The 24,017-nt window shown below is 40.3% G+C and overlaps 1 protein-coding gene across 10 annotated transcripts in view; it reads left to right on the top strand.

Annotated features, from left to right (window-relative positions):
* Positions 1 to 24,017, top strand: part of gpat2 (glycerol-3-phosphate acyltransferase 2, mitochondrial) — a 170,596-nt gene that overhangs the window by 140,471 nt on the left and 6,108 nt on the right. For 9 of the 10 annotated variants that reach the window (XM_046035167.1, XM_046035171.1, XM_046035163.1 and 6 more), the window contains 18 exons: positions 15 to 125; positions 462 to 532; positions 641 to 751; positions 1,173 to 1,295; positions 4,002 to 4,101; positions 6,058 to 6,191; positions 6,576 to 6,675; positions 9,340 to 9,519; positions 10,300 to 10,398; positions 11,566 to 11,648; positions 13,604 to 13,734; positions 13,840 to 13,910; positions 14,162 to 14,322; positions 14,460 to 14,563; positions 16,155 to 16,339; positions 16,867 to 16,944; positions 17,813 to 17,935; positions 22,880 to 23,000. In XM_046035167.1, the coding sequence (XP_045891123.1) occupies positions 15 to 125; positions 462 to 532; positions 641 to 751; positions 1,173 to 1,295; positions 4,002 to 4,101; positions 6,058 to 6,191; positions 6,576 to 6,675; positions 9,340 to 9,519; positions 10,300 to 10,398; positions 11,566 to 11,648; positions 13,604 to 13,734; positions 13,840 to 13,910; positions 14,162 to 14,322; positions 14,460 to 14,563; positions 16,155 to 16,339; positions 16,867 to 16,944; positions 17,813 to 17,935; positions 22,880 to 23,000 (2,086 nt within the window). The remainder of the gene's footprint in view (positions 1 to 14; positions 126 to 461; positions 533 to 640; positions 752 to 1,172; positions 1,296 to 4,001; positions 4,102 to 6,057; positions 6,192 to 6,575; positions 6,676 to 9,339; positions 9,520 to 10,299; positions 10,399 to 11,565; positions 11,649 to 13,603; positions 13,735 to 13,839; positions 13,911 to 14,161; positions 14,323 to 14,459; positions 14,564 to 16,154; positions 16,340 to 16,866; positions 16,945 to 17,812; positions 17,936 to 22,879; positions 23,001 to 24,017) is intronic. The other variant, XM_046035172.1, reaches the window with a different exon arrangement.

Here is a 24,017-nt window from a genome sequence, read left to right as displayed (position 1 = left end):
TCCTTCCCTCTCAGTTGTCCTGGGAATTAAAGATCAAGAAAGTGCCGAAGATTTTACCTCCCTGTCTTGGCAAGTTCAGACCCATTGTTGGCCAGTGCTGCCACCAGTGCACCCCAGACAGTCTGGTAAGTGTGCAGTGATGAGGTTGGAGAGAGAGAAAGGAAAGGAAGTGTTCACAATTAGACTAATCAAAGGCTGTATGTTATTACCATCTCACAAATGTAATATCTATAATCTAGTGCTGGGAATTTCCTTCCAAATTACAATGAATCAAACAATTTCACTGACTGAAAAGATACTTACATGACATGCTAAGCTTGTTTAGTGAATGTCCCCACTCAGATGGCATCAAGTGTGGACGCTTAAATTGCTTGAATTGGATTGTTCCCAACAGAGCTCATTCTGGGTTGATGTTGACACCCCCTTCATCTGTCTGTGTGTGTTTTTCTGTCATGGCTTAGCGCAAGTCGCTTGGACAAAAGTCTTTCCTTGGCTTCCACAACCTGCTGAGTGTCAAGGAGACACACACTAGGTATTGGTAATATCAACATTATTCAGGCAAACAAAAACATTTTTGTCAGTCCTAACACACTCACCCATGCACATTTTCTGCCTCTGCATTGTGTGTTTTCTATCGTAGGTATCGAGGCTGGCTGGTGCGCAGGGTGTGCTGCGTGCTGTTTGTGAGTGGATGCAAGGTTTACGCGAGTCCTGTTTGCAACAGACTGGAGAGAGTCTGTCAGAGCAACAGGTACCTGAGGGGGATGAGAGAGAGGAGTAGAGATGCCAGAGGAGAGTAAATAAATGATAGGCAGAGATACAGAGAATGAAACAGGGCCTGGAGTTCTGGAGAGAGGGAAAGCGAAAGGAGGAGAGGAGATAAGAAACACAAAGATACAGAAAACGAAGGCTATCATGGGGTCTGTGCAGAGTAAATGAAGAGAAATGGGATAACTTGGGATTGTCGTCACACTTCCCGTATCTCTGTCATAGAGGCTTCTGTTTGTATTGTTTTCTCTCCTTCGGTGTAATTGAGTTTAACCTTTATATAACCTCTTTACTCAGGGATGTTGTTGTTGTCGTCTGACTGGAAGGCAGGCGTTTGCCTATGTGTTGCACAAAAGAGGCTCTGTGCTGTGTTAAGCCTGCTGTCCTGTGACCATGTGTTTCAGGGTGAAGGAGGCGCTCACAGCAGAGCAGGAAGCACCTGAGGAGGGAGACAGCCGAGGGCAGATCAACCGCCTCTCACCGTTCCTCCCCCTCATTAACACCTGCATCTCCCCAGGCCTCCTACGGTCTGTGTGTGTGTGTGTGTGTGTGTGTGTGTGGGGGGGGGGGCTGATGGGCAAATGGGCAAATGACAAAGTTCAGAGATTGTTGTTTATTATTTATTCATAAAATACTTGTGTTTATTGATGCTGCACTATGCAAACCTTTCACTTCGAAGTAACAAGAAATAAATTTGATATATTCTACATGATCAGTGTGATTGAAGCAAAGATAGAGTTGTGATGTGCAATGAGCCACTAATTTAAAGTTTTATTTTAATTATTATTCCTCAATATTTCTTAAAATAGAAAAACTAGATATTATAATGATATTAATGCTTTTTTTGTAGCCAGCATTTTAAATTATTGCAATTTCATTTTTAAGAGATGTTTGTACTACTTAATGGATAAGGCTGGTGATATTCTATATTTATGTTATTGTCAACAATTGCCAAAAAAAGACCAAGACCAACAGTTAGTTGGACCTAATAACAAGTGTTATATCTGTATCCCAAGCCTGGTACAGCTTATTCCTCTGTGGCATGGACCTCCATGGTTGTCCAGAGCTATTAAAACCCATCAGTGAGCCGCATTGTTGGACCTGGTGACATGTTTTTTTCATTACGATGAGCACAGGCACGGTATTTAGTTTGAGTCAATTGCACATACACTTTCCTGCTGCCATAAATGCTCACGAGAGCAAAAAATCTGCTGGAAATTGTACCCAACAAACGCACTGTTTGAGCAATGTGTGCTGAAAACTTTTGACCTTCGAAATCAAAAGCAGTATCGGCCATTTTCCCATTGTTTTTCTCTCCACCCCTTCCTACTTGTCTATTCACTTCAAAGATGACACAGCCTGCAGCTGCACTTTTCAACTTCATAGAACTGAGATGCATCACAGTTCTTTGACAGACCCTCACTGTCCACCCTCACTAGTGTTACTTAGCTAGTTCAGTGTTGGAATATTACATTACAGCACAGTTGCGTTTCATTCAACTCTGCTGTGAAGAATGCAGGAGGACGCGGTATTAACGAACACAACATACAGCGTTTCAGTAACTATAATGCTCATCTAGCCATATTATAGCTACATCTAAAATAACTTTTACTCGTTATACCACGCACTTCTTTGTGACCTCTTTGTTGCAACCTGCTGGCACTGGGAGAGAGTCACTTCCCACAACAAACCTACCACATCACACATTAGGGTTCAGGGTACCCACAAGGCCGCCTTCCTTTAAGGGGGGCTGCTGGATTTTTTGCAGGTGAGGAAAGTCAAGCTGTTTATGTAAAGTACCCTTGTGTCATCTACTGACTCTTCTTATTGTTTTTGTTTTTAAACAAATGGCAGTTACATCACACTTGATACCAGGCTATTTTTTTTTTTTTTTAAAGAAGAATTTGAAAATGTAAATGACACTCGGGGGCATAAAACAAATGATCTGTTGTGTGTCGATCTCTGGGGCCGAGAGCAACAAACAGGCTGTAGAGGTTTTGAGAGACATAAACTTCTCATGAGATTTGTTGACAATAACAAAAGTATAGAATACTGCCAGCCTTATCCATAAAGGTACTGCCATACCCAAGAGCTTCAGCTGCCGTTGCTGTGGAGAATAAGCCAGTCAAATGAGGAAGGAATCACAGCTGTAACATATTCACAAATGATTTGTAATGCATTATAAACAAAGCAGACCACCGTAGTTTCCAAATTCATCCAAAATGGACAGAGAATATGAAAATAACCTGATTTATCTTGATGAATGTGTCATCAGTTTTCTATAAATCAATCTTTAGCTTCTTCTCGCCAATAGCTTTGAGCAGAATTTGAGGCTCGGTTATTAGATTTTCCTTCAAAAAGCTCCTGTTTCTATGCACACAGGCTTGTCAAAAGAATGAGTTGTTTTCTCACGCTGTTGTTTTTTATTTTTACTGATGATTAATCTGGTGAAAGTTTGCCTACTCAAGCCTTGGAAGTGTTCCAGCTACCAGTCACCTAACATTGTCTGGGCAGAAAAGGAACAGGACATTTAGATCTTGGACCTTGGATTCCCAAAATAACTTCTTCCTTTTGGCTGCTCTATGCCAGAACAGTCTGTAATCGATCCCGGCAAAAAGATGCGTGTTATATTGTAAATCGAAATTGGGTGTTATGAGTCTGTCAGGTCTTAAGAGCCTGTTCCTGTTGCCACAAACAGTATTAGATTTCTGCAAATGTCTTGTGAAATGGAGTGGAAACTTCTTTTTCCTTTTTTTCTTTAAGGAAACTTTTTTGACTTTCTTTTAGTCTAAGAATCTCTTCAAAATCTGCCCTGTACTATCTTTCTTCTCCTCTCTTTCTCTCTCACTCTCCCTCGTTTACAGCGCCTGCCTTCGTCTCTATCTACAGCTGTCACCCTCACACACAGCCCTCTTTATCGCTTCCCATTCAGATTTTTCCCTATGTCATCAGTTTCTTTCTTATCGTTATCCCTCTTCTCCCCCAACTTTGTCTCAACACCCATCTATCTCATTTACATGTTGTCACACTTAACTCCATTTCCACTTTCTTTGCTGAAGCTCCCTTTTACTTGACATAATGTTATTGGCGGCTACTTCTTCTTAGCTTCACCACTATCTGCGCATTATTCCCTCATGTACATTGTCTCCCTCTCCTCCTTATCTTCAGTAATTAAGTTTAAGCTTCTTCCTTCTTTCTATACATTTCTCCACCCACTATCCTCTCCTGACTAGGTTTGTGGGCTGGATGATGCTGAAGACGTTTGCTTCTGTATTTGGCGTCATAGAAGTTAACCTCAACCATCTGTCGGCTTTGCACAGAGCCTCACAAGAGGTACGAGCATCTAAAAAAACAAAAATGCACATGCATATATCTTTTTTTCATGCATAATTAAATGTGCCTATAACTGCTACCCTGAAGGGTGCCGACTCTTCCTGCACAACGTGGAAAGCACATGTTGTGTTTGAAGACAGGTATTTCCACACACTTCCACACTAGGTTGTTAAACTAGGTTGTGCCATCTAATGAAATAATAAACAGCCACAGCCCTTTTACCCTGTTGGTACACAAAATAAAATTATATATTTTCAGTGAAGTAAAGTAAAAACATCTAAATGTATAATTACTTTTCTCTGTAAAAAAAACAACAAAAAAGTATCTATAACCTATAAAGTTTCTCTTACTTGCTTTGTTATACTTTTTATTTATTTTATTTATTTTTACAGAACTCCACTTACATTGTTGACTAAATACATTTAAACATTTCTGAAAATAAGTGTGAGTAAGGCTGCTGTTGCAGAGGTTCCAGATCTCACTAAAAATGTGTCAATTACATCAAGGCAAATCAATGTTTGTAGTGATGCTTATGGTTTTAAATGGTTGTCAGTGCATATTCAGGGTTTCTTACACAGTGTGAAAAGTATCATCTCTTCTGACTGACTTTTACTTTACTTAGAAATACGTGGGCCGTGTACAAACTGGGGTTAGTTCTTGATTTATTCAGTGTGTATCAATTTACCATCAAATGTATAATCCCATTGTCTATATTTTCACTATAAACTGTGTACAAAGATGGACGACATGGCTCCCCTCATCCCTCCGTACAGAAATGAAGCCTAAATATTCCAGATACGGGCGCTGCCATCTTGCGCTGGTGACATCATTTGGAGCCAGTCTGCACAGTGGTGATCAGGTCGGAGTTGTGGTATCGAGGTCCCGCCCTTACACCCGGCAGTCTTCAACTGATAGCAGGGCTCAGTTGTCAATCATAACATGAAACCCCCTATTTATAGAATCAAATAACTAAAAACAAATTTATCAGAACACTTTAACGTACATCCACATGATGAGAACTAACTAAAATGAAAAAAATTTTTACATGTATTTTCATTTGTATTTTGATTGGCCAATGTCCAATCCGCTAACAATGAGGGGGCGGGTTCATGACCAATCAAGATGTTTTGGCTTCTCTTTTGGGATAGTGTGTCATGTTGTCCATTTTATATACAGTCTATGACTTTCAATTTTACTCTGACATTTACTTCACAAACATTTTCGAAAGAATAATTTAAAACTTGTTTTGTTGTCCAAATGTTTGTGTGTGTGCTTCAACTGTCCTTTTACAGTCTACTTATTTACAGATAAAATAATTGATAAAAGCTAATTCATGACGTCATTGTAACTGATTGACAGTAATTATCTTTTGACCTTTTTGAGATATTTTGAACAGGTTTGCCAGATAAATAAAACATGAAAAAAGTAATAATGTTTTCATCATGGCATTAAAAGAAGCCAGCAATACTCTACTCTACTAACGTGTTTTAATATTGCCATATTTACTTTTATTACATTACCTGTTTTACTGTAGTGACACTATCATATCCACAAAAGTACAATCATCTCTCTGCTTTTAATTCACATGATATATAACTGAGTTTGCAACAGCAGCTCTTCATTTCTATGTCTGGAATGAAAATAAACTTACAGAATAATAGAGCTGTTTTTGACCTTGGAGAAATTGTGTGCCGTCACCCTCTTCACTACATAGTGACTTAAACCACATACATGCTTAGTCTCTGCCTGCATCTTTCGTAGGTTTTAAATTATAAATGTATTTTCTCCATTCTGCTGATACTGATGCTTGTAAGGGCTTCATTATAATATTGATTGAATATAAGCCCACAGAAACCCTCTCCTCCGTGCGCCACCTCTGCACAGTCCACTATAGTTTGCCATAATGAAGGACGATGTGAAGACTCTTATTTATCTAAAGCCTCTTCTGTAATTCAGGGATCTCTGCTGGTGTATGTGCATGTGCATCAGAACATCATGGACTATGCTCTCATCCCTCTGGTGCTATTCTGTCGCAACCTGAGAGTCCCATACACTGTTTGTCCCCTCCAGATTAACAGCTCCTTCCTAAGGTACAGTCATGCACACATGAATCCACATAGAAGCTGCCAGGCATGTTGCACCGAGATAACAAGTATACAATATATATTCTTGTATACAGTATCTTCCCCCACAAATAATGCAGATGCCTTTTTTTGTCCGAAGAGATGCTGAATTTATCACTTTTATTTGCAGTATCATATTTAGGCCAGTCAATTTAATTTTAAACACAGTGTGAAGATGCATCATCACTCCAAGCTTCTTAAATGAAACTACTTATGTCTGAGCTACTGTTTTTTTTATTTATTATTATTTTGGCTCCTGCAATGGGTATGGGGACGTCCCATCCCTCTGCGTTGAGCCGACCAGATGAACCAGAGGGAACTGAGCTACAGTATGCTCTATTTTTCCTGTAGATCAATCCTTCAGAAATTAGGTGTGATCCTCCTGCCACCTTCTGCGCAGACTGAGCAGGATGCTGAGATGGACAGTATGTACTCACCTGTCGCGACCACTGTAAGTCTGACCTGTTTTGATGGTTTGGGTTTAAGGTTAAGGTAGTGTAGCTCCATGAGGTTTGATGTAGGAATTAACTTCTGAGGCGATTATGAACACCCAAAAACAAAATGTTGCTCTTCACTGTGGTCCGGACCATTAGCCATCAATGTTTTAACAAATCTAAGAATCTGCAGCTATGCTAGTGGCTCTGAGACACTGTAGTTAGGCACAGCAGTGCTGTGAGCTAAATGCTAACCTTAGAATGCTAACATGCTCACAACAGCAATGCTAAAATACTGATGGGTAGGTAGGTACATTTATTGTCACAATATAACAGGTTATATAATGAAATTGAGTTTGTAACTCCCTTCTGCTACGTAGCAGACAATATACATTAATACAGAAGCAATTATAAAAATTGTAAACAGAAATAAACAATATTCACTGATCAATTTGCTCTGCAGTCTGGTGGTTCAGCAGCTGAAACTTCTGTATCTTTTCCCAGAAGGGTGAACAGGCTGTGGCTTATATTGTTCGAGTTTTATAGGTATTTGGTCATCAACTAAAGTTTTTGACAAATAAAAATTTCACCTGATGGTGGTGCTAAATGAAAAGGCATGGGGTTTAAAGTTATTTCAATACAACCTCTGGGGACCATGAATGTCGGTACCAAATGTCATGGCAACCCATCCACAAATGTCAACCTCATGGTGGCACCAGAGGATTACTGAAGTCAGTGCTGTACGATTCATACCAAGCAGACATCTGCAACAAATGTCATGGCAACCCATCCAATAGTTTAGTTTAGATATTTCAGTTTGGACTAAAGTGGTGGACCGATGGACCTACTGACACATCAACACCAAAAATATGTAGAATTAATTTTTAGGCATCACTGTCAGTTGAAGGTAATGAGCCTTGATGGGAGCTTGTGGTTAGTGATGCCAACTTCTTCACACCGTCAACCAACCAAAGACAGACTTCTTGTTTCAAATTTGTGTTCTGCACCCCCAATTAAAATGTACTTAAATAACATCACTTAAGTACAGTAACTTCTGCAGTTTTAGCAAAGCTTCCTTTTGAGCCATGGAAGGCTTTCAACAACTATTTTTCACATATGCAAATGTACCCTTCAACAGCCAAAAGCTAATTCAGGTTTCATGTACCCTTTTCTCAGTCACAGAGTCAGAGTCACCAACCATGAAAACACCCTCTCGGTACAAACCCTTCCAGCCTGACAGTTGGAGCAGTTCCTCATTAGCTTTTTAGGTGAACCCAAAAATAGTCTGTTTACAAGTAGATGGGAACAAAGCAATGGGCCTCAAATCAGACAACATGTTGCTAATGCAGTTTTGCTGGACAAAATAAAATAAAAAAAAAACCTTCATAGACAGCAGGTAATTATATAAAATTGCAGGGTAAGTAAAGGATACCTGTAATATGGCTGTTTAGTGTATGTGCATTCATTCAGTTCATACTCACTCGCATACATGCGCTATTCATTGCACTCCATGGTGGAGTGTTATCACAGTCGGCCCCTCAATCAGAATACAACCTGTCTTTTCTCCCCCTCTTCCTCATTCCCCTGCCTCATCCCACTCTCTATTCAATCTCAAAATTACTAAGTGGCATGAGTTTTGCTACAGAGATTGCAGCTTTGGTGTTGGCAGGAGTGACAAAGCAATGAGGAGAGGGCGGAAAGACGAAAAGAATGGTGGTTAGTTTATGCATTTAGTTTGTGTGAGCTTGGCAGGTCTAAACGGGTTGTTTCCCTTTTTTTTCCCAACCTTATTTTGGAGATTTATGTGGTCTTCATTCATGGCTACCTCCCCTCTCTCACTCTCTTTCTGTCCTCTCTTGCATCTATCGCACTTTCTTGTAGTACCTTCTTTGTACTCTTTGTCTAATGCCATGTCCCTATTTACATAATTTAGATTTTATTGATCAACACCTGTTCATCATTAATATCTTCCTGTCTTTGTATCTAGCAAGGGAGTTTTGTGTTTTGTATCAGTTGTATCACTTTCGTGTTTTGTATCAGTTAGCTTGAAGACGTTTTTCATTTGGAGGAGTTACTGGCTTCATTAAGATCAATATTGTGCCATACAGCTCAATAAAACAGCTCAGTCTGACATTAATCTACAAGACTACAGCCACAGTGGAACATAAACAGGTTGTTTATGAGTGACGCAGTGAGTAGTTTTTTTTTGTTTTTTTTTTTCATTGACCATTTATATGAGTGTGAGCATATTGGCTGTGCGTGAGAAATCAGGCTTGTTTATTGGTTGTATTTCAACGTTAATAGACCTTTATTGTTTATTGAGTGTAGGCCTGCTTAGCTGCTGTTCAATGGTAATTGAATTTTCCTTGTCTGTAAGGGCAAAATAGTACTTGGGGCAAGGGTAGTGTCTCTGAATGTCATGAAGTATCCCCCCACAGTTGCTTTTTATTTCTGCTTTTTATCGCTCCCTGCTTCCTGCATTGTGACTTCTCCTCCCTTCACTGCCCTCCACTCTGTTTTCCTCTTTGCATTCCCTCCCAGGTCTGGTTTGCTATATTGCTTATGTATATTTTAAAAATGCATGGCAGGCATTTTGTGTTAATGTCTCCCCGACTGCAGTGATTTTAGATCGTTATCTCTGCCAATTTTCTCTCTCCCATTTCTCTTTCCTCCCTCCTCAGCTGGTACGTGAGCTGCTACATGAGGGCCAGGCGATAAGTGTTGGTGTGTCAGCGGAGTCTGGACGAGGTGGCCAATGGCTGGCTCGCATCAGACAGCTCATCAAAGAGGGATCTGTCCCCGATGTCAGTCTGGTCCCTGTGGGCATCTCATACGACTGTTTGCCCAAGACAAACAAACAGGTGGATGTGTGTAAACACTCACTTGCCATCTTTAATGTCCACAGGAGCAAGTGAACAGGTTTGGTTCAGAGCACAGGATCTCAAACTGTGAGGTGTGCCTCCACAGGCGGGTGCGGAGGAAGAGACAATAGTACTTCACGATGTGAAAGGGAAAGGTGCATGCCGGTGTTCTAAACAAGAAGGCAGTTAGTTGTAGTTTGGCCTGCCTACGAACATGTTCAACAGTTGGAGCTGCAGCAGAGGCTGTGACACAGAGTGCATGGATGAACTTAAGGAACTTTTAAACCCTTAATGCCAGATTGTCTCCTCAGAGTCATAACAAATCTGAACACACAAACATGATGCACATATTTCAGCATGGTAAGACAAAGACTATTTTGACATAACTAACACAGAATATCGGGGGGGGGGGGCACACTCAAACTTCTTCTTTAAAGGGAAAACAAAATTGCCAGTGATTGCTATATCTCCATTAGTCTTGCCCTCTGCTATCTGCACTTTGAGACGATACTGGAGAATGGGTGTAAATTTCCATAATAAGGTCCTTGCCTCATCATTTTGTTCTGTCATTCACACACATTGCACCTACAGTACCGAACACACAGTCCTACTTCTCATAGACACTCAGACTAGCTATTTATCTTAGTGCTGATCATAGCTCCTGCTCATTAGGGGTATTGCTGCTGTTATGTCCCTCCTAAAGGCAATGCCTCATTATGATATAATTGCTAACTCACTGTATGTAGCACTGTTATGAATGTGTACGTGTGTGTCTCACAGGTTGGCTTAAGCTCTGTGTTGCAGTGGCTGTGGTCTGTTCTCTGGAGGAGACCACAAGGAAGTGTGCAGATCCACTTCGCTCAGCCTTTTTCTCTCAAGGTGCACAGAAGAAATGAGCGTGTCATCATACACCTGCTTATCATTTAAAGAAGTGGTTCCCCACATTTTTTCCTTGTGACCCTTTAAAATGAAGCAATGTCTCCATGTGACACCTCATCACAGGTTATAGACTAAGTGTGGGCGTGTGTTGTGAGCAGTGCAACCAGAAAGTTTCCTTCCCCTGTTGTTTCATTTCAACGATTTTAAGTGATCTTAAGAAGTAAAAGTATTAATAATAAAAAAAACATGTTTTTTTTTTAACAGATTTTTCTTAACCCTGATTATTTCCTGTCCTTCCTTTAACCATTATCTTGTGACCCCTCATATTTATCTTAGGGTCCATTATAGGGTCACAGCTGGACAGGCAAAGAATCAAACTTGCATCGTAAATTGCACTTACCATGGTAGTGGACTGACTAAATTAGCTTCTACAAATGCGTTTTGGAATCTTATTTTAAAAAATGTATCCTCATTCAAAACTTGTGATATTGGGACGTATAAATAACTCGGAGCAACAGATGGTACAGGGTCAGTATTTGTCATTTGCTTGGCAGCAGTATGTTCAGTTTGAGCCCAATTTCCCAACAAACCAGAGTGTTGTTTTCCTTGACCTGAATTTTTACTGGCATAAGAATTCTGACTGTAATGATGAAGTCTGTACGTATTTGAGTGACCGATTATCCTGTTGACAGAGGCAGGATAGTTTGCGTGGTTTGGGAGCTCGGCTTTGACATTATTTGTTCAGCCAATGTTGGTTTGAACAGAGCCAGCAGTGGCTCCCAGTCGTCCAGGAACAGGATCAAAAATACCTCTCAGAATAAATCAATATAGTTCAGTCTATAAACTGAAGCCTCCAAAATTATCTATTTTTAGATCAACACCTCTCCAAAACAGTTTATATAAAAACTGAACGTTGTTAGAGTAATTGCAGGACTACATTAGTTTTACCTAGGTGTACCTAATAAACTGGCAACCTAGTATATTGCGATAATAGAGGAATGGGCTGCAGTAATAATATTTGGATTTTAATGTTTTAATGCAAACTTTGTCTAAATTTCTTTACGTGGTGTATGATAAATAAAGAATGAATAAAGAAGAATGATTTAGAGACGCTATTCTTCGAAAGTGCATGTGTGCATCCATATTTTTGTGTGTTTGTGTGTGTAGGAGATATGCGAGTCGGGGAGGTGCCGAGTAGATGAATGGCTCCCTCTACAGGACCTGTTGCTGCCTGTTATCCTCAACAACAGGTAATCAAACCACCTGTGCGCATGCCTGTATGCACGAGTGAGTTTGTATACTGCAAACCACAGTGGGATCTGGATTGTGTTTTATCTAACATCTGTGAAATTAAAAAGTTACTTCCTCTTAAACTTTGAAGATAAACTTTCCTCTAAACCTTGAATCTGGCACAGATACACGATGCAAGCTCTGATGAGGGTTTTCATCCTCTTAGACTCGGTCCAATTACCGTCAGCATTACACAGTCTGCCAGTGAAATAGATAACAGAAAGAAAATAACATCCTCACTCAATCTCTGCTTGGCTTCTGAGGAGCAAAGTGGCTTCTCCTTTCATATGTTTAATTCTTCTGAGAGAGTGGGATGCAGGGGGGAACAAAAGTGAGTGAATTAGATGATGTGATAATGAAAAGAGGAGAGTGGGATAGTTGGATTGGATTGTTATCAGCATGTGAGCAGTTTTAGTTCTTTCTGCATGTCTACATCATTAACATGCTCCGCTACCACTGTGTCTCTGTCATGCTTCCTCATTCTGTTTGTCCCCGGTTATTTCAGCTTTTGAAGCATTTTTGTTCCCATGTATAAAAAATGCAGCCTATGTGAAGACTGACATAATGGAAATGGAAATTCCTCACGTACACTTATTTTACAGAGGTACACACGCTTTATTTATTCTTCTTTGAGATTCTCACTGTCGGTAGGACTTGTGTATTAACATAGATGTGACAGGTTCTGTCTGATACACAACTTTACATATCAAAACATGCACAGGTAAGAAGCATAAATAACACTCATTTTACTCCAGCGTAGCCTCAGATAAGCCGCTCATTAAATGTATCGCACACGCGTACATTTTTGAGTGATGTAGGTGCTATTTTTATGCGCTTGTATGCACTTAATGTATGTACCTTAGTGTTATTATATCCACTCACGTGTTCCTTTTATTCTCAGAAACATGGTGTTAACTCATCCACTGAACTCTCATAATGGCCATTAAGAATTTGTTGAAAATGCAGCTAATTTTGTAATAAGAGTGAATTGGTCATTACTGAAACATGTCATGTAATATAATGAAATTAATTAATACATTTTTTCCATCTGGAGCAAATAATACTTTCATAAAAACTAAACCAAATTCACATGATTTGTTACACAACTGCCTTGACAATTTATGCACTTTACTGCAACACATGATGACATAAGGCCAACAGTTTTCTTTAAACTGCCTTATCCCTCTTTGAAGTTTTAATCCCTAAGGTTTCAGTCCTGGTGAAGAAGTACTTTTTCAGAAATTCAGCAGAAGAGCAACTGGTGTGTCTGTTTACAGTGCAGTCAAACAAGTTTTAATTAAAAAGTCAGTAATTGGCCTTTTCCATTATGCCGTGAGTAACCGCGATCTAATTTCATGCTGAGCAAGGCACGAGTGGCCCTCCACACAACAGCAGACAGAGTAAAGTTGGTTACTTTGCCTTCAACTGTTCATCTAACAGCTCACTGTGTCTGCTCCCTCTTGTTCCATTACTCCCAGCAATATTTAAAACTTATATGCTGTCAAATAAATGCTGAAAGTGCCAATGTTTTGTTTTGTAGACGCATTTTTATGAACGATCGTTAGTGGCAAATACATTGCGTTTCCTGTGGCTTCTTTACAATAATAGCCACCCCGTGTTTCGCAGTTCACGCTTTAAAAGATAAAATGCGATGGGCTACATGCATGCATCGTTTCCTGTGAATCCCTTGTGCATGTGAAGGCAATCCATTAGGACAGTGGCAGGTTCTGATCCATCCATTAGTTATACCTGCTTATCCTTGAGGGTCGCGGGGGTCGGAGGGTCGGATTTTATATCATGTCATGAAAATCTTAGTCATCGTTCACCTGCTTTTCATTTACAATGATTTATAAATCAACAGAGATGATCTAAAATAACATTTTTACATCCTTCTTTCCTCACGTTTTCCCTCCAGAGCTGGCTGTGTGTATGGGCGGAGAAGCATGTCGTGGCTCCTGCCTCATTCTCATCATGCATCTGAACTCAACGAGCCAACTCCTCCAGAGAGAGACCTCAGCATCGCCATCATCCTCCACCTCATCTTCTGTAGGTCCAGGATTATGTACCCTGCTCATAAAAAACTTTTTTATAAGCTCTTGTATTATTATGCATTTGTGTGTGTGTGTGTGTGTGTGTGTGTCCTATTTCTAGCTACAACCTCCTGCATGGCTGTGATGTCCACCAGTCTGGTGTCCAGTCTTTTGCTGTACAGACACCGCAAGGTACGTGCATCATCCCTGTGTTTGCAAAGCAATTTCCCCTTTGGTGCCATCTGTGTTTAAATCTGCCCCCGGCACCTCTACGGATCCATCGGTACTCCGAGACGCCCATAAACAGAATTGGTTTTCTTGCTAGTGTATTAGAGTGTGACAGTGATTTTCTGAGTCATACCCACCAGTCTTCAACTAATGTCACCAGATGGTTAGTGCTCTCTTCTGATTTTGTAACAAAACTTCATCCGTCTCCTCCACAGGGTGTGCGTGCGTCTGTCCTGTGTCGTGATGTCGTCTGGCTCACGGAGGAACTGTTGTTCAGGAACAAAGACGTCGGTTTTGGGGGAAATTTAGTGGAGATTGTACACTATTCCCTCTATCTGCTTGCCCCTCACCTCATCATAGCTGCAGCGCCGTCTAGGTTGGTTTTCTGAAGAGAAACAAAGAACATTGATAAGCTCTATACAGAAAAACTGTGTCGCTTATCAAAAATCCAATTTCCCTTTCCGTGAAACCTCTGTCTCTATTACTGCTCTTTCCTCCTTTTGGTCCTTCTAGGAAAGACCCACTGATTGTGCCGCATCCTTCTCTTGGTGCCACACTTCACCTCACCCTCCAGGCCCAGATTGTCAGACACACCTTTATTTTGGAAGCTGTCGGTGGTGAGTGACTCGTGTCGCTGACAAAAATGTTCCTCTAACATTTAAGCTTAAATGTCATCTTTAGACCTTGTGTTCTACAGGCACTTTTATTTTTCGTGGGAGGCCTTGGCTGTGGCTCCAACTGTTGGCATGTCAGTATGGACATTTTCAGAGTTTATGTACTTAATATTCTGAGCAGAGTCGGGGTACTGTACAATGCTGACAGATATTATGTCTCCTCTAAACATAAAAAGACAAACACGTGATGTGAGCAAAGGTCGTCGTTGGCAGTGCAGTTCTTCAGCTGGTTTCAACTGTTCGGTTCTTGCATGTTATTGTCTTCTGGTTTTCAATTATGTTTGATGTGTAGAGATAATAAATCAAGTACTGTCCCTGTAACAAGTGAGTTATCCATGGATATAAGACCATTCAACTAGAAAACTCAGATTTACCCCAAACCATGTCTTCTCCAGGTTTTGACTGCCCCTTTTATTAATTTGGAGCTTGTTCTAAATGATCATAAACCTTTGACTGTTCCTTCTGTAATCCATGCTGTCAGTTGAATTCTGATTGATACAGTACTGCATGATAAATATTAAGGACAGCTCTATCAAAAACAAAAAAGTCTAATTGTATTTTATAGCTGATGAGAGCTTGTTTTTCCTTTTAATAATAGAAAACAACAAATAATCCGGTATACTATATGAAGATGAGCATTATTATAGAGCTATCCTGCATGCTCGTGTAACTCCTGCACATTTTGGCACTATTTACCACAGTGCTATTCATGAAGCTTATAATGTTCATTTTCAACAAAATCTGAACATTATAACCTTGGAAGTAGGATTTATTGCAGTGACTTTTTAGACTGCATTATTTGTTATCTAGGTGTATCTAGGTATAATAAACTGGCAACACAGTGAATGTGTAACATGTCCTCGGGTCTCATCTGTAAAAGACATCTTGATCTGCATCAATACTGCAGCCCCATTTTAGCATTGCTGTTGGAGGTCAGAATAATGTGTTTTGAAGTACAGGAAGCTACTTCGCCTGCATGATTCATTATTCCTGCATGACGTGTTTTGGTTGTATAGGATGTGAAGCTGGTGGGCTGTGTTCTGCTGAAAGCCTTAATACATGGCTGCTAACCTTCAAGTGGTAAAAATAGAAACAAATCTAGCTATATTTTATTGAGTAGTAGCAAATCTACGGATCATATGATGAAGACTAATTTAAGGACACTTAAGGAAACTGAAATCTCCTAAGCATTATGATTGGTTTCAGTATTTGTCTTCCAGGTTTGATTTTGTGACAGAATGGGACAAAGGCACATAAACAATCCGGGTGTCAAGACTTTCCCACCAGCACATGAAAGCAGGATAATGGGGATAAAAAGTATAAATAAAGAGATAACACTTGTGTAAATGGCCGAGAGCCTACTTATTAGGAAAATCTCATCAACTGATCCATTAGCCGAAGTCCGTGTCCAGTGTCCAACACGATTCAGACTGAAACCTGCTTACTTTGGATAACACCAGCTTTCTCACCCGTGTGTATGTGCATGAAGAACCAGAGCAAATGATCAAATGTTTATGTATGTTTTTGTTCTTAGCGTGTGCGGTGTCAGCCATGCTGTGCGAGGTGGCCCGCAGTGGCGTCAGCAGCAGGGTGAGGAGTGACGGCGTGGACGGAGAGGAGGTCAAAGGTGACATGGAGTTTGATGTGGCGCTCTGCCAGTCCGAGCTGACTGAGAGAGCCCTGCAGCTCTGCCATCTCCTGCCTCCGGGCTTCATGCCAGTGAGTTTGAATTCATATCACACACACACACACACACAAGTGTGTCTCATTCAATGGATGTTTAATGGAGCTGAACAGCCATTCATCCTGCTCTGCTGCCTCTATCTCTGGCAGAGAGGTTTCAAATTGTGTGTGTGCGTGTGTGTGTGTGTGTGTGTGTGTGTGCGTGCTCCATCAGACTGACTTTTAGGGCTCCGAATGTGAGCCAGAAATACTATTCCTTTCTCTGTTTGCCCACCTTTCATTTAGGCAGCTGCTCTTTCTTGTCTCTTCTGCTTGCAGCTATGTTTCCCACCCTATTCCTCACTGAAAAATATGGCTGCTGTTCTCATTCTCCTGTCGGCCATCTTTTATTCTGATCCTCTGATCTCTGCTACACACCTTATGCTCTCTGTCAGCTGTCCTCTTAGATATGTGATGGGCTGAAGCTGTTTGTGCCTCTAACCTTGCCTCACCATTGAGCTCACTCATCCTCTCTCTCTCGCTCTCTCTCTTTTTTTCTCTCTCTACCCTCTCTCCCCCCCCAGCCCTGTCAGCCGTCCCAGAGTTTTGCTCTGGATGCAGTTGACAGTCTCGTACGCTGTGGCATCCTGATTATGGAAGAAGTAAGATACATTTCTACTTTTTTTTTCACCCTCTAAAATGCTACATAATCTAATTCCACACTGTTTTGAAAAACATTGCCTTAAGTTAATTTCATTTTTCGAAAATTTTAAAATACCCTAACGCTTGATACAATACATTCTTATTTGTTTGAATTTAGTTTCACTTCCACTCTATTATTTTATTTACTGTAGATTATTTTTTATTAATTATTAGATAAGAATAAAAACATTCCCAGAACCCACGATGACTTCTTCAAATAGTTTCTTTGATCTACTGTATAAAACCCAGATATTCAATTGAAACAGAGAGAAGAGGCATATTCTCACATTTTGAGAAGCATGAAACAGTGAATGGTTAACTTGTTTCCTTAATAAATTATTTCATTTTGTCCTCAGGTGTTTTAATACATTGCATTTGTGGAGTTATATTGATAACTTCAAGTGTGAACTAAATTTCCCATGGGTCATTTGCATAACAAAGCACAGGTGTCATAAGATCTGGTATTCCCTTTTGTCAAACATTTTCCCTTTATAAAGTTTAGTGACCAAAGAGCTTGGCTTTATCATCAACTACTTGTATCCGAATATTTATATATATTTAAAGCGGCTTATTGATATTTTTAATATAATGGATAAAATAACAATGTGAAAACGATGTGACAAGGTGAAAAGGGTCTAAATAACAACTGCACACTACCTGCTCTGCACCAAACATCAGACAGAACAGTTATCGACCTAAAGTTACAGAGGTAAAAAGTGTGCAGATCCTTTTTTTCTAAATATCATAATTTGGTGTTTAAAGTCTGTTGACTCAAACACTCATTTCAGGACTAAAAACACTGTCTGTTCTACCCTACATCCTGTGTAGATTCCCAGGGACGTTCCCATCTGTGATTTCTGGAAGAGGGAGTGCACTCTGACCTGGACCACGTCTGACGAGCCTTATCACAGTGACTCTGACTGTGAGGAGCAGGAACTGCGTTCCTACAAGGTACAGAAGAGCACTGCTGGGCCCCTCTGGCTTCTTCACATGCCTTAGAGAAGTACCAGGGGTTACATTAAGGGGAAATTATTCCATACTGGCATGACCTACTAATGATGGCACCCTGGGTGACTGTCTACAGGGCGCATACCAAAAAAAACAGAAACACTACATGAAAAGAACCTTGAAGTAACCAAATCTCCATTACAGAAGCACCTACACAAGTGATTCACGTAACTTGAAAGCCAATTAGCAGTATGTGTCACCTTTAAAAGAAGCCCAACTGTCCTGACTGTTACATGTGATTTCAAAGCAACACAAGGCAGCTCACAAACTTCCAAAGGGAGTGAACAGCCAGTGCTCAGAGTGCATCAGTCACCAACACTGCGAAGTGACTTTGAGGCCTGAATCATGACAGTACATGTAAAACTTAAAACTGCATCATAAAATAGAAACAATCAAAGCACAGTGACATGGATGGTCATCAATCAATAATTTTTTTTGTAAAAATGCCATAAAAAAAACTCACATTTTCATTCAAAGGTACACGGAGGAGTTTTAAACAAACCGTAATGTGTTTCTTACCAAAACATTGCGTGTCCATGAGGTTTAACAGACATGCTGAGTGCAGTTCTGGCGTCAGAAAACATTTTCAAAGCCACGAATGTATTGGAACCTCTTTTGTTTACAATCTGTGTGGAGCCTGTGGTAGTTGAGACACGCGCGGGAGTCATGTTAGAGTCACATATTCCAAAACCTTGACACGAGTGTCCTGACTGAACGAAAAAGAGCAGTGGTCCACACACTAAATATGGCAAGGGCTCAAAAAAACAATAATGGAACACTTCGGCCTTCAAATTTGTTGTCAGGCAAACATCTATATGAACAAAAAGCAGGTTACATATACAGACGAAACTGACGGCTTCACCTTCAATTAGAAGATCACATGATACGGACAAACACCCATCACCCAGTGTATACTATGTAAATGTCCTACAATTGGCTGTACGATAAGCACACAATCTCATTCAGTTCTATTTGAATTGAACCGATGGGCAATATTGTGTTTTTATGTACTCAGTAGGATCTTCTTACTTGCTTACTTGGGATACAGCCATTATTTGACACCCTGCTTGTATCAGAAACTGGAAAGATCCCTGTAAGTAGCTACAGTAAACTATACAGAAGACATCCAAATAAGTTCTTCCTGCCTGTGCCGCAAGCTAGTTCACCTACTAGTCCAGTGAAACCAATGCCACCTCCACACTGGTATAAAATCCTCTCTCTGACTTCAGCTTTGTCCACTGAGAAAGAGCCTCGCCGGTGTTTTATACAGCTTTTCAACTCTAATCTTTTCACTTTCTCCATCCACTCCTGACGCCTCTGCTCTGCTGGGGACAACAAACACCTCCATACCAAACAGAGGTAGAGACTACATGTAGTCCTTTTTGTTTTTCCAAAGGCATTTACATTTTTTTTCAGCAATGCAAGCTCAGGAACAATATATTCCCTCTCCTATCAAGGATGTATGTGATTGTACACGTACACTAAAATTTTAATGACCTGCTGCTGCTTAAAAATAAACTTAAGTTTGCTCTCTGTTGGACAAATGATGTAACGGTGTTTCTTTACGACATCAAACATTCGTCATTTCTTGTTACTTATCCTCCAACATACACACTGATACAGATCCATCATCCCATTAGTGTTTATATATTTACTTTACAACCACGCTCGGAACCACTTGCTGATCTTATTCTGCAAGTACATCTCATCCACATCCACTCATTCAGTCTATTAGGATTTAATTTTTGCCAAGCAGCCTCTCTGGAGCTTGTTCGTAGCTGTTGATTTACCCTTTTATGTTTTAATGTGTTTTTTACTCCTCATACAACTCAACTAATTTGTTCTGACTGCTCTCTCTCTCTTTTCTCTCAGTCATGTTGATTTTGAAGTTCTACTGTGTATTGAAGCTTCTAAGTGCTGCACATTCACATAATGATTGTTTAAATGCAGATTGAATTAGCCCCATTGACTAAATGGCGACTGTTTGTTGAAAAATTGGATGAGCTCCATTCAAAATGTCACGTTGAATGAAACATCGCTTTGTTGTCAAGTCTTTATGTGTTTTGTGAAACAGTTTGTAAGGAGCAGAAAACAAGGGCCCCCTTGGGCAACGACAAAAACAAAATGATCTGATAAGTTTCCTACACTGGGATGAGTTCAAATGTGCAGAAAGGAGAAGAAACCCATAATACTGTATCTGCTGCAAGCTGTTCAATATGCTGTGCTGGTGTGAGATTCCAGACTTAACATTTTACAATGGTTTTGTATAGCTCAGTTTTTCATTTTACAAGACCAGCTGCACTCGACATTACAGACTCTGCTCCCGTATATTTCCATATTACATGATTATAATGGCCCCATACTCACTGTTAAACTATTTATAAAGTGCTTTAATGAACCCCCAGTTTTATGGCCTCCCTCATTTACCAGATGTAACCATTAACTTTTTGCTAAATGTTTGAATACATGAATGCAGAGCAGATGTAGATTTCCAGCTTCTGAATCCCTCAAACAGATGAATGTTTTTTTTATGAAATAATTGTCCAGTTGTTCAATGTACACTATATGACCAAAGGTACATGGGCACCCCTGTCCACATACTTGTGTGTACTTCCAGTGAGGGAAATCTTAATTTTACAGCATGTAATAAACCTTTAGACTGCAGTGTGCTTTCAACTTTGGGCAGCAGTTTGGGGAAGGCGCTGTCCTGTTTCAACACAGCGCACACGTGCACAAAGCCATGATTAAAGTGATTTTTGGTGTGGAAGAACTTCACTGGCCGGCCTAGAGTCCTGACTTCAACCCCATCCAACGCCTTTGGTATGAATTAGAAACCTGAATCTAAGCCAATCTTATTACCCAACAACAGTGCCCGAACTCACTAATGCTCTCGGGGGACTGAATTGGGCGAAATCCCTGCAGCCAAAATCTTTCTAGAGAAGTGGAGCCTTTCAAAGCAGCAGATTAATGCCCAGTGTTTGGAATGAAATGCTCAATAATCACATAATGGGTATAATAACGGGTAATGGGTTTTGGTGTCTACATACTTTTTGCCATGTAGTGTACATGTGTACTGGTTTATGGTGCAAGGTTCAATTTATTCATCCATAAAATCCCATCCTAATCAACCAACACTTATTACAGGACAGGAAAAAAAATACCCATAAAATAAATCTAAAATCTATCTAAGAAAAACTGTTTAAGAGAGAGAGAGGACCATTCAAACAACTGCATAGAAAACTAGGATTCAAATTAGAGTTTACGTCCTTCTTAAACGTTTCTGGTTGTACTATTGTATCTTCTGTGGGATAACAAAAGGACAGAGAAGGGAATAAAAAAGGAAAATGCTCTGAAAGTCTTCTGAAGACACAGGGTGAGTCTAGTCTTTCCTTGGTTGTTTCAGTTGTTTGGTCCATCTTTTCTGCCAACAGTATATCACCAGTGTCTTCACACACCACTCAAGAGAAGACAAACCCCCTTTGCCAACACTAGTGCACACAGTGACTCAGTGACTGCCATATATTATTAGTATATTGGTTGTCTTTAACTTAAAGGTTTTAGTTTAGATAAACATAAAAACATCAGGGTTTTACTGCATGAAGCCAAATACAAAACTTAACCAGCGCTGGGATTTAAACCTGGGACACCCACATAAAGGTATGTTACTTTTATAGTGTTGTGCCTCTTCATCCTTCAGATGTATTACTTTCTGAGGCAGACAGACCAACTGACAGTGAGGTCTCGTCATGTCAGTGGTTCTGAACCTTTTTTGGGCCAGCGCCCCCCAATCCAGGTCCCTTACTGCCCCCCATCGAAAAGATGTTGGCTATTTGCCCTAAAAATTGTTGATGATTATTATTATTATTATTAGGTTATTGTTTGCTGTTGTTAGTATTGTTATTAAAAAACATTTACAAAACACATCATTGAATGACAAACTTAATTACTTTCCCAGGGAACAAAAAAAGCCAGTAATGTTACTCCCAGAAACTCTGTGTGAAGCCAGAGGCTGTTTTATTGAATGGGGCTCTTAATAAGTGGGGGGTCTTGGTGTCCACCCCCAGAAGATTTTGAGCATTAAAGACTTAATTTCCTGCATTCTGGTGAAAGTTTCTGCACCAATTTATTGTTGAAATGTTTTTACATAAAGGGAAACGCAAATATGATACTCTTGTAGATCAACTTAATATCATCACTGCTGAGTTAACACACATGATTTAGTCTTCCCTCCTCTTTTGTGTCTTTTGTTTGGGGATTTAACCTCTATAAAGTTGTTTGAGGCACATTTTCACCTCAGTAATAAATCATTTTAATTCAGTTATTGACTGGATTTTAATAACTCATTTGTTTTAGCAGGGACCGGCAGGGGGAACAGACTGATTCTTACTGCTGAATCATTAATAGCATCATTAATAATATTGATATTAATAATTATTATTATTATTGTCATATGTAGCCATTTTGCTACAGTTACGCTTCACACAACAGCTGCGGCTGTGTTTGCGACCTGACCTTTCTTTTCTCCGTGAGGGGGAAAAATGTAGAAAGTTGCGTGGTGCTGCAGAGAGCCCCAAGCTGCAGTAGTGCATGGCTTTAATGTTGCAGACCACAATTTTTTGCAAGTAGTTGAAAGTTTAAACTCCTATTTTTGTGAATCTTTGGGGTAAACTCACCTCAAAATTTCCAACCAAACGCCCCCCAAAAGTACCTCAACGCCCCCGTTTCCAAGATATTGCTTCCAGCGCCCCCAGTCACACTCTGAACGCCCCAGTGGAGAAACACTCCACTATGTGCTCATTGTAGGGGAAAACGCTCTTTCATCCTTCCTCCAATCCTCATTTTACCATTTCTGACCACTCCTGCTTCGGTCTGTGTGTACTTTTCTAGATAAGCCAGCCAAATCAGTGTCCAGAGATGCTCTTCTTCCTCTGCAGTATGCTAGCTGGTCATCTAAGGTCGCTGTGCTGGGCGACCGCTGGACTGGACCTTCTACACACACCTCTGCCAGGTATGCATGTTTTATGTTTTAGGGGCAGTATTGAGCTTTGATTGGTTTGGAGAGTCCCACATGTAATTGGTAGAAACTTGTTTTTGTGGCAACTTGAAGAGACTTAAAGAGGTCTTAATATGCTTTTTGGCTTTTCCCCTCTCCTTTATTGAGTTTTATACCTTTTTTGTGCTTGTAATAGGTTTGCAAAGTGAAAAAGCCCAAAGTCCAGCCCAAAGGGAGTTCCCATCTCCCACAGAAAAGTCTGCTCTGAACTGTTTGAAAACAGCTCGTTTGTAGTCCAGCCATTTCCCTTTCACCCCTGTGACGTCACAGGGATGAAAGCTAAATGCGCCTCGCATATAACGCTCGCCAAGTGGCTACTCGGACACGCCCTCAAAAACACCGGTGGAAAAACACTGAGCGGCAGCACACCCCTCTCCATTCCAAACACTAGCTACCCTCCAGGCAGTTGATGGACATGAAGTTGTTACTGTGATGTAGAGACAGAGCTCAGTTAAAACTTTTATGGATGAAAAATACTTTTGTTACAGATTAATAACTCACCACTCTGAAACTCTCGCTCCAGTCTATGTTGCCAAGCTGGTCGTAAACATGTAGCCTACAGCTGAATCGAAGCCGTTTACGGGCTTCTCACTGACCCTTCTCTGCTTCTGATTGGCTAGTAGTCCTTAACTAGGAACTGCGTATGTGCAACTCTGAACAAAGATCATTTAGAGACAAGATGTATCACTCCATATCTAAAACGAAGCTTTCAACACGGGGTGAAAAGAGGAGCTGCAGCAATGTGCAGTACGAAAAAATAAGTGGTGTTTTTTTTTTTTAAACTAAACCTGTTCTGGCACAACCACTAAATAGGATTTTGAACCTGAAATGAGCATAATACCACCTCTTTAAAGCTTGCTTTGAAATTATTAACATTGTCGTTTGATACAGATTTAAAAAACATGTTTTTCAAAGCAAAGAACCATAACAGTTCATACATTCATGTCACATTAAGTCAAAATGAATGCTGAT

Source organism: Micropterus dolomieu, linkage group LG21, assembly GCF_021292245.1.
Source record: "Micropterus dolomieu isolate WLL.071019.BEF.003 ecotype Adirondacks linkage group LG21, ASM2129224v1, whole genome shotgun sequence".
Classification (NCBI taxonomy): Eukaryota; Metazoa; Chordata; class Actinopteri; order Centrarchiformes; family Centrarchidae; genus Micropterus; species Micropterus dolomieu.
This window is presented reverse-complemented; position numbering and strand designations above follow the sequence as displayed.